Consider the following 11,333-nt stretch of genomic DNA (forward strand, 5'->3'; position numbering starts at 1 on the left):
TGCCACACATCGGTATAGATCATAAGGGTTAATATACTGGTAGGAGTAGGACTAGTACAACATACAAAGCAGTACAACATACAGAGCAGTGCAACATACAGAGCTGTACAATATACAAAGCAGTACAACATACAGAGCAGTGCAATACTGTACTCTGTCTGTCACATTCTACTCTCCATATACTGTACTTCTATTAATACTTCACTGTATTCTCTGTAAAAACTGAGAACATCTCAGAATCTGCAGAGGAATCTGTGGATTCATTCAGATAAAGTGGTCAGTGATTCATTATAGGCTTATTATCATATAATACACATATATATATATGTGTGTCACAGAGTGTGAGAGAAGCTGTGGATGAGATCTAATGGAGCATCATTGGAGAGGAACCGGTGAGGCGGAGCCGGACTCTGATCAGATGGATCCATGAATCCATCACATTCTCTCATGCTCACGTGTTAGATACTAATAATACTGATTATTTGGACTGCATGGCTCATCGTCAACACAACTGGAACGTGTTAAAATAAGAAATTGAAAAAAATGAATTGAATTTAAATCAATTAAAGATTAGATTTTGTCGATGGTTTGGAACCAGTAAAACCACGGGGAGGGAACGTTTAGGATTTGATGGCACTAATTAACTCTAAAATCAATAAAATTCATTCTGTCACTGAAGCTACTAATTTACCTCATAAATATGCAAAATAATAAGAAAAAACATTTGAAAGAGCGTTAATTAATTTGTCCAGGTGGGGGCAGCAGACATGCTACGATATCGTATCATGCTACCGTAGTAAACGGTTACCTGTTTAACATCCAGCGATCAGAGCGACATGTTGATGATCATTATTCAACCACCTTTTTGCTCCGTTTGATCTCCACCGTACGGAAGCCCTAAAAGTCTGGTGATCCATTTTCTAACTCTGATCTAAATTATTTTGTCTCCTGTGTTTATAACTTAAGAACAGGTGGAATTTTTATTTTTGAGGATAATCTTTCAAAGTTCCTTTTTTTGTCTCTGGAACAGGTTAAAAGGAATTACATTTTTGTAGATTACTTTTTTCTTTGTGACATTATTTTTTCTTTTCTTTTATTATTTTTCTTTATTTTGAATTTAGAAATTAAATCTTAGTTCTACTGAGAACATGAGGTAGTGGTGCCCTCTGGTGGTCGAAATATATATTACAACAATAAACACTTAAAAAGCCTAAAAACAAACAAAAAAAACATTTCTTCATCCTCTTTTCTCCGAGAGGCAAAGAGACAAAAAGGAACTTTTCAAATCAGACTCAAGCTATTTTTTTTACCTATTTTCTCTAAGAGGGAAAAAAAAGTGATGCAGTGATTTTAGGCGCTGGCCGGGTCGTGTGCAGTGATTTTAGACGCTGGCCGGGTCGTGTGCAGAGATTTTAGACGCTGGCCGGGTCGTGTGCAGCGATTTTAAACGCTGGCCGGGTCGTGTGCAGCGATTTTAGACGCTGGCCGGGTCGTGTGCAGCGATTTTAGACGCTGGCCGGGTCGTGTGCAGCGATTTTAGACGCTGGCCGGGTCGTGTGCAGCGATTTTAGACGCTGGCCGGGTCGTGTGCAGTGATTTTAGACACTGGCCGGGTCGTGTGCAGTGATTTTAGACGCTGGCCGGGTCGTGTGCAGTGATTTTAGGCGCTGGCCGGGTCGTGTGCAGTGATTTTAGACGCTGGCCGGGTCGTGTGCAGTGATTTTAGACGCTGGCCGGGTCGTGTGCAGTGATTTTAGACGCTGGGAGGGTCGTTTACAATTTTATGATTTTATTGTTTCTACTTATTTTATTAATCATCATCATTATAGTGTTTATTTTGCTATATTTTGTTTAATCAAACTTTGTATTGTTGATCATTATTATCTCTTTTGTTCTGTTTTATTTTACTGAAGTTTCGTTGTTTTGATACGATCTGATTATTTTTTATTTAGTTTCTGTTTGTTTATTTTTATTGTTATTTTTATTACATGTATTTAGTTTATCTTTTATTGCCTTCCTGTTCGATGAACTTCTATCTTGGTTGTTTTGTTGCTTTAGTCTGAATCCATTTTTGACATTCTATATTTTTGTCGATGGTCTTTGAGTTGCATTTGACTTGTTTGAAAGGTGCTTTATAAATAAAGTTTGATTGATTGAATGAGCTGAAAGATGCTCAAAGGTTCAGTAAAGCCTCTCTGGGTTCGTCACCAAAAACAACATTAAACAGACATTTGATTCATTGTTAATATAAAAAAACACTCATAAGCTTTAAACAATTATGTGAAACTACATTTATATTCTTTGTAGATTGTAAACGTTAAATATGGAGATAAAGAATGCAGGCGTGTGATAATGTGAGTGAGCTGCTGAACGGTCTCATGTGAATGCACATATGAGAGTGTGGAGCGTTGGAGAGCTCAGAGGAGTCAGAGACGACCTGCAGATGTAAAGCAGGTTGGACGAGGTTATCTGGTCGCTTCAGAGACGCTCTCTCTCTGCTTCAAAGTGCTGCTATCAAGGTGCCACACTCTCCGTTATAAACGGATTGCTCTATGTGGAGAGGGAGGCGAGGCGGGGGGGATGGTGGGGGGGTAGAAGCTTCCCTCAGGATCAAACCCGGGTCGTGAGCCGGGCCGGGCTGGATGTTCTGAGAGAACAACGCCCTTCAGCCATCAGCTCCAGCTCCGACCTCTGAACTGTGAACGCGATTGAAAATGTGGAGCAGCGCGTTGGAGGAGAGAATAGAGGCCGTGGTCATTAATCACACACGCCTCTACCGCCTCACACCCACACACACACACACACACACACACACACACACACACACACACACACACACACACACACACACACATTGATGACATCCAGGCTGCAGAGTCAGACCGGTTGTTGTTCTGGGAGGATTTGGGGGATATTCCTCCAATTAAACACCATGAAAGATCACAACCACAACCCCCCCCTCTAGATCTGAATAGTCATCCCCCCCCCCTGTAGATCTGAATAGTCCCCCCCCCCCTCACTACTGATGCATGCAGAGAACAGAAATAAGCAGCAGCTCTGCGTGCCCATTCCAGACACCACAGTCGGTGCTATTATCATTGACTTTATGGCCCGACATGAAGGTCAAGTGTTGTTCTGTCTGTTTGTGTGAGCGTGTGAGTGTGTGTGTGTGTGTGTGTGTGTGTGTGTGTGTGTGTGTGTGTGTGTGTGTGTGTGTGTGTGTGTGTGTGTGTGTGTGTGAGTGTGTGAGTGTGTGTGTGTGAGTGTGAGTGTGTGATTGTGAGCGTGTGAGAGCGTGTGAGCGTGTGAGCGTGTGAGCGTGTGAGCGTGTGAGCGTGTGAGAGCGTGTGAGCGTGTGAGCGTGTGAGCGTTTGAGCGTGTGAGCGTGTGAGCGTGTGAGAGCGTGTGAGCGTGTGAGCGTGTGAGCGTGTGAGCGTGTGAGCGTGTGTGAGCGTGTGAGCGTGTGAGCGTGTGAGCGTGTGAGCGTGTGAGAGCGTGTGAGCGTGTGAGCGTGTGAGCGTGTGAGAGCGTGTGAGCGTGTGAGCGTGTGAGCGTGTGAGCGTGTGAGCGTGTGAGAGCGTGTGAGCGTGTGAGCGTGTGAGCGTGTGAGCGTGTGAGCGTGCGGCCGCCTGGGGAGGCTGATCTGAGATCAGACGGCCCGGAGCTCAGAGCTCAGAGGATCATCACAGGTTACAGTTCACGCAGTAGAAACCACTACAACAACAACAGCGAGTCACCTTGACCCGGCAGACTCCAGAGAAGCCCACCATCAATCTCCTCCCGCCGAGATGCACAGCAGCGCTCCGAGGTCAAAGGTCAGCTGCACGCCAGAAACCTCGGTTTCAATTACACCTGGATTTTATTCTTTGGTTATTTCTTGATATTAAATATATATATATATATATATATATATATATATATATTGTAACCCAGCAGCAGGTAAAGAGAGAGAGAGAGAGAGAGAGAGGGGAACCCAACAGAACATTTATAAACTCAGACAACCAACTGATCTGATCACTGAGACCAGAAATAAAACATTCAGAAAATAATCCGGAAGTATTTTGACAATATGTATTCATCTTTTCATTCATCTCTCAAAGCCTCCAGAGACGGGCTGGAACTGGATCTCTTTGGGTTTTGGACTGTTGGTCACTCTAAATCTGAATGATTATGGTTTTATAGACAGAATGATCCATCAATTAATTAAACGCTTAATCAATTCAAAAGAATCATTAATTGCAGCCGTGACTGAGACATTAGAGGATTAGAACCTGACCAACGACTAGAACCTGACCAACGACTAGAACCTGACCAACGATTAGAACCTGAGACATTAGAGGATTAGAACCTGACCAACGACTAGAACCTGACCAACGACTAGAACCTGACCAACGATTAGAACCTGAGACATTAGAGGATTAGAACCTGACCAACGACTAGAACCTGACCAACGACTAGAACCTGACCAACGATTAGAACCTGAGACATTAGAGGATTAGAACCTGACCAACGACTAGAACCTGACCAACGATTAGAACCTGAGACATTAGAGGATTAGAACCTGACCAACGACTAGAACCTGACCAACGACTAGAACCTGAGACATTAGAGGATTAGAACCTGACCAACGACTAGAACCTGACCAACGACTAGAACCTGAGACATTAGAGGATTAGAACCTGACCAACGACTAGAACCTGACCAACGACTAGAACCTGAGACATTAGAGGATTAGAACCTGACCAACGACTAGAACCTGACCAACGATTAGAACCTGAGACATTAGAGGATTAGAACCTGACCAACGACTAGAACCTGACCAACGACTAGAACCTGAGACATTAGAGGATTAGAACCTGACCAACGACTAGAACCTGACCAACGACTAGAACCTGAGACATTAGAGGATTAGAACCTGACCAACGACTAGAACCTGACCAACGACTAGAACCTGAGACATTAGAGGATTAGAACCTGACCAACGACTAGAACCTGACCAACGACTAGAACCTGAGACATTAGAGGATTAGAACCTGACCAACGACTAGAACCTGACCAACGATTAGAACCTGAGACATTAGAGGATTAGAACCTGACCAACGACTAGAACCTGACCAACGATTAGAACCTGAGACATTAGAGGATTAGAACCTGACCGGAGGGTTAAAGCTGACCGGAGGGTTGAACCTGACCGGAGGGTTAAAGCTGACCGGAGGGTTGAACCTGACCGGAGGGTTGAACCTGACCGGAAGGTTAAAGCTGACCGGAGGGTTGAACCTGACCGGAGGGTTAAAGCTGACCGGAGGGTTGAACCTGACCGGAGGGTTGAACCTGACCGGAAGGTTAAAGCTGACCGGAGGGTTGAACCTGACCGGAGGGTTGAACCTGACCGGAAGGTTAAAGCTGACCGGAGGGTTAAAGCTGACCGGAGGGTTGAACCTGACCGGAGGGTTAAAGCTGACCGGAGGGTTGAACCTGACCGGAGGGTTAAAGCTGACCGGAGGGTTGAACCTGACCGGAGGGTTAAAGCTGACCGGAGGGTTGAACCTGACCGGAGGGTTAAAGCTGACCGGAGGGTTAAAGCTGACCGGAGGGTTGAACCTGACCGGAGGGTTAAAGCTGACCGGAGGGTTAAAGCTGATGTTGATATTAGAGATGATTTTTCAGCAGATAGTGTTTTTTTTGTTTTTGAACAAAATCAATGAAATAAAGAGGTGTTTGTGTTTATGATCCATTAAATGTGGATATTAGAGTAAAGATCAACCAGTCAGTGCTCTCTGCTCGTCTCTAAATCACCTCACACATATCTCAGACATTCCTCATACGTCTATACTCATATGTATAATATAACCAACATGCACCACGTGTTAAATGTGTAAAATGTAGTTTTACTATTTAGTTTAATCTTTAATCAGTAACGACATGAAACCTGCTCAAACCTCTGGAGCCTCCTCAACAACAGCTGCAGATCTGCTCTGAGAGCCTCCTTACATATGAAAGCTTTATCTGCAGCACGGCGACCACCAGTCACCGCCCTGAGAGGTGAAGGCCGGGGACTGGAACAGAGCCGGGTACCGGGGCCGAGCCGAGCCGAGCCGAGCCGAGCCGAGGCCACGGAGACGGCGGCAGAGCAGCGGCAGCAGCAGCATCAGCAGCATCAGCAGCTGAGCAGCAGCAGCAGCAGCAGCTGAGCAGCAGCAGCATCAGCAGCAGCAGCAGCATCAGCAGCTGAGCAGCAGCAGCAGCAGCAGCAGCAGCTGAGCAGCAGCAGCACTTGAGCAGCAGCTGAGCAGCAGCAGCATCTGAGCAGCAGCAGCTGAGCAGCAGCAGCAGCAGCAGCTGAGCAGCAGCAGCACTTGAGCAGCAGCTGAGCAGCAGCAGCATCTGAGCAGCAGCAGCTGAGCAGCAGCAGCATCTGAGCAGCATCAGCTGAGCAGCAGCAGCAGCAGCAGCTGAGCTGCAGCAGCACTTGAGCAGCAGCTGAGCAGCAGCAGCATCTGAGCAGCAGCAGCTGAGCAGCAGCAGCAGCAGCAGCAGCAGCGTTGTTCTCCGAGCGTGAACTCTCAGCCCTTTGTGCTCGTCTCTCTCGGCCTGAACGGCTCCGGAGCGACGCAACGCCTCCACGCTGCTTTAAGAGCTGAGCGGCAACAAAGGTTGAACAAGGAGCTGAGAGGAATGTTCACTTAGTGTCGGAGAAACACACACAACGCTCTCAACACACCGTGCACGGCTCTCAACACGCCGTGCACGGCTCCCACTTGATGGCCACACAATGCACTTGTCCGAGCATCTGTGTGTGTGTGTGTGTGTGTGTGTGTGTGTGTGTGTGTGTGCGTGCGTGCGTGCGTGTGTGCGTGCGTGTGTGTGTGTGTGTGTGTGCGCAGTGGCGCAGCATGTGGGCATCTGTGTGAACGTCTTCTCTATATAATTGAATTAATAATGAACCTGCTCCTGATTTCAGCTTCAAACAGCTCAATGAAAACATATAAAACATTTTGCATTTTTATGATTATGAGCTCATTTAGAGGCGTGTCGGGGGGGTGGGGGGGGGTGGAGGTGGTGTGTGTGTGTGTGTGTGTGTGTGTAGGGGTCGGGGGTGGAGAGGGTTCACGCTGTGTGAGCTGTGCTGTAGTGATCCCAGTGGGACGTTCTCTGCTCCCCAGCGTGCAGACCGCTTCACTCTGCAGGCCTCATTTACACTGTTTGATAAAAACACTTTAATGGGACTGAACGAGGCGACGGCGTCCGCTGGGGGGGGGACCCGAGTCATGATGCACCAACAGAACCACACAGAAACAGAACCAGAGAGAACCACACAGAACCACACAGAAACAGAACCACACAGAACCACACAGAACCAGAACCAGAACCAGAGAGAACCACACAGAACCACACAGAAACAGAACCACACAGAACCACATAGAACCAGAACCAGAGAGAACCACACAGAACCACACAGAACCAGAACCAGAGAGAACCACACAGAACCACACAGATACAGAACCAGAGAGAACCACACAGAACCACACAGAACCAGAACCAGAGAGAACCACACAGAACCACACAGAAACAGAACCAGAGAGAACCACACAGAACCACACAGAAACAGAACCACACAGAACCACACAGAACCAGAGAGAACCACACAGAACCACACAGAAACAGAACCACACAGAACACACAGAACCACACAGAACCACACAGAACCACACAGAACCAGGTCAGTCAGCGTTCGTATGAAATCCTTAAATGCTGATATATTGTAGTAAATAAAGAAGAGAACATTAAACCGTAAATAGACAGAAGAGAATAAATAGAATAAAGAGAATAAAGATAATAAATAGAATAAAGAGAATAAAGAGAATAAAGAGAATAAAGATAATAAATAGAATAAATAGAATAAATAGAATAAAGAGAATAAAGAGAATAAATAGAATAAATAGAATAAATAGAATAAAGAGAATAAAGAGAATAAATAGAATAAAGAGAATAAAGAGAATAAAGAGAATAAAGATAATAAATAGAATAAATAGAATAAAGAGAATAAAGAGAATAAAGATAATAAATAGAATAAATAGAATAAAGAGAATAAAGAGAATAAATAGAATAAAGAGAATAAAGAGAATAAAGAGAATAAATAGAATAAAGAGAATAACACCAAACAGATTAAGATTATAAAATATGATGAAACATTTAAATGATAACAGGATTTATACTAATTAAATAATAAGTGGACTTTCAGCAAAAAACAAACAAACACAAATATAAATATAAATATAGAATATAAATATAGAATATAAATATAGAATATAATATAGAATATAAATATAAATATAGAATATAAATATAAATATAGAATATAGAATATAAATATAGAATATAAATATAAATATAGAATATAAATATATAATATATAGAATACAATATATAGAATATAAATATAGAATATAAATATAGAATATAATATATAATATATAGAATACAATATATAGAATATAAATATAGAATATAAATATAAATATAGAATATAAATATAGAATATAGAATATAGAATATAGAATATAAATATAAATATAGAATATAATATCTGCTCCTCTAGATGTTAACACAACACACACTAGTTAATAGACTACAGGCCACGTCTGATCGGACGCCTCGTTCAGGAAAACAGCAACATAGTATTAAATATGTTATTAAATTGATTTTGAATTTAAAAGTATTTTCTATAGTTTGATTCTGAATTATGAATCTGGTTTCAGATATTAAACAACGAGCACCTTCAACCTTTTATCCTCTTTAACTGATTTAAACTACATGTTCAAGTTCCACTCAAATACATCTGGAAGCTTTAATGAAACAGTGAAACAGAGCTGCTGGTCAGGTAGCCTCTATACATATATATACATACACACATATATATATATATGTATGTATGTATATATATACTGCTGTGTGTGTGTGTGTGTGTGTGTGTGTGTGTGTGTGTGAGTGTGTGTGTGTGAGAGAGAGAGTGCGTGTGTGTGTGTGTGCGTGTTATCTCTCAGACTAGCAGCTTAAAGTGAGACAAGGAGCCTTTAACACCAAATCAGACCATCAGAGTTCAGCTGTAATCCGCTGCTACTACCGACGAGCACGGGGCGGCCGCGTGCGTGTGCGTGTGTGTGAACAGGTTTTATTGGAGAAGCCGGTTGGATTGTATCACTAGTGCGCTGCATTACGCACACACTCACACACGTACACACACAGGCACACGCACGGCGCCCTCGACAGACCGAATTTAACATTAAGTCAGCTCTTTGTGTTTTTGATTTCTATAAATCTATAAATGATGATCTAATGAGGAAGAGCGCAGGAGGAGTGTGTGAAGAGGAAGAGGAAGAAGAGGAAGAGGAGGAGGAGGAGGAGGAGGAAGAGGAGGAAGAGGAAGAGTGTAAAGAGGAAGAGGAGGAAGAGGAGGAAGAGGAAGAGGAGGAAGAGGAAGAGGAGGAAGAGGAAGAGGCCAACATTTGGTCTCTAATTGTGTGTTTGCAGCTGATGATGTTAAAACGAGAATAAAACTTCTAAATTCAGTTTTCAATTTCAAAAGTCTATTTAAAATTTATATTTTCAATAAAACACTGAATATCGTTCGGCCTGTTTAATATTATGATTATTATTATTATTATTATTAATAACAGCGTGGCTTCATGAAGCAGATTTCAGGGTGAATGTATATTTAAAGGTAAAGTGTGTTTAACTGCAGCTCCTCATCCTCCAGATGTGTTTTACTGTTTTACTGTTCAGACACATGAAGAAGTCTCACACACATTTACACAGTTACTCTCAAACTGCTGTTCTTACCGGCTGAACTAAGAACCATCTGAAGGTTTAAACACAGTTATAATATTATATAATATAAATATATAATATGCGGGATTATTATTGAAATGTCAGTATAATAATAATAATGTAATAACTACATTTCATATAATTCTTACTGCTATTTAAATTAATTTTATAACGTAAAACATTCAGATGTGCAGCTGATTACACCTGTTAGAATATATAATACATATAATATATAATATTAGAATATGAAACCTGTGAATGCTAAAAATAAAATAGAATAATAATATAATATATTATAATGTTGAAGGTGTGTTTGTTTAATTAGAGAAGACTTCCTGTGTGTTCAGGCCTGATGTTCCAGATGTGTTGATCATTAAAAACTAGATTAAGAATTTAAATGTTAAAAAGACAAAATGTTCTCTTTTATTTCTTTTTCTTTTTCTTTCCTCCTTCCTGTCCGCGCAGTAAAGAGACAGCAATATAATATATAATGTCTTTAGTTGTGTTTTAATTCAACCTGAATAACATCACTGTAACGTTGCTTTAACACGTCATTTAATGTGTTTCTATGATGTGATATTATGTTATTTATTTATTCATCATGTGTTTTATGTTGTGTCGTCTGAAACGTTAATGTGTGTTTAAATGCTGCTGTCTTGGTCAGGTCTCTCTTACTAAAGAGATTCTTAATCTCAATGCTTAAATAAAGGTTACAATAATGAATAATAGAACCGGTGGATCAATAACTGAATCACACTCAGCGGGTCCATTTCAAGATAATAACGTCTTTAAACATGTTCCTGGTTAGAAGAGGAAGAATGAATGAATCTCATCTGAGTTCAGGTTTCATCTGATGGAGTTGATTTAAACATTGAAGAAGACCTTTAACCTTTAGAACCTTTAGAACCTTTAGAACCTGTTCCTCTCTCTGCTGCTGGAGAACCAGAACCAGTCATCTGTAATAGAACCGGTCTCTGTGTGCCGGTCCAACCCGCGGATGGATCAGATCGGTGGAGAGGTTTGGAGACTCTGGTTCTCTGGTGAGACCAGTTCACTGGACCGGTTACTGGTCTCTGTTTTACACCTTTAGGATCCAAACTACAACCTTTAAACATGTTTACTCTTTCCTGAGTCAGAGGTCCATCTGCTCCTCACAGCTGGAGGCTTTAACCCCCTAACCCTACAGACCCTGCAGACCCTACAGGAGGCGGCCGCATTTTACGCACAGCGGCACCGCGCACAGGAAGCAACTATACAGTATATATATATATATATATATATATATTCAAACTTTATTTAAAAATATAGAAAGTGTATATATGTTTAAATAAAGTAGAGCCGGAGTTCAGTGACCTCATGGAGAGAAAATAAAACCATCAGTCTGTGTGGATAAAGTTGAGCTACAGGTCGAGACAGAGACTCACCAGGACGAACACGAAGCTCCAACACGTCACCTGCATCCTCACCAGATCACAGTTCAGATAGTTTCCCTCGGCTGGTAGTCG

General features: G+C 42.2%; 1 protein-coding gene across 1 annotated transcript in view; it reads right to left on the reverse strand.

Moving 5' to 3' along the window:
• Window positions 1-11,333, reverse strand: part of nxph1 (neurexophilin 1) — a 72,162-nt gene that overhangs the window by 60,158 nt on the left and 671 nt on the right. Inside the window, exon 1 of the mRNA XM_074613948.1 lies at window positions 11,253-11,333. This exon is cut by the window's right edge and continues 671 nt beyond it. Coding sequence (XP_074470049.1) covers window positions 11,253-11,288 — 36 coding nt within the window. The 5' untranslated portion in view covers window positions 11,289-11,333. The remainder of the gene's footprint in view (window positions 1-11,252) is intronic.

This window comes from Sebastes fasciatus, chromosome 17 (assembly GCF_043250625.1).
Source record: "Sebastes fasciatus isolate fSebFas1 chromosome 17, fSebFas1.pri, whole genome shotgun sequence".
Lineage (NCBI taxonomy): Eukaryota > Metazoa > Chordata > Actinopteri > Perciformes > Sebastidae > Sebastes > Sebastes fasciatus.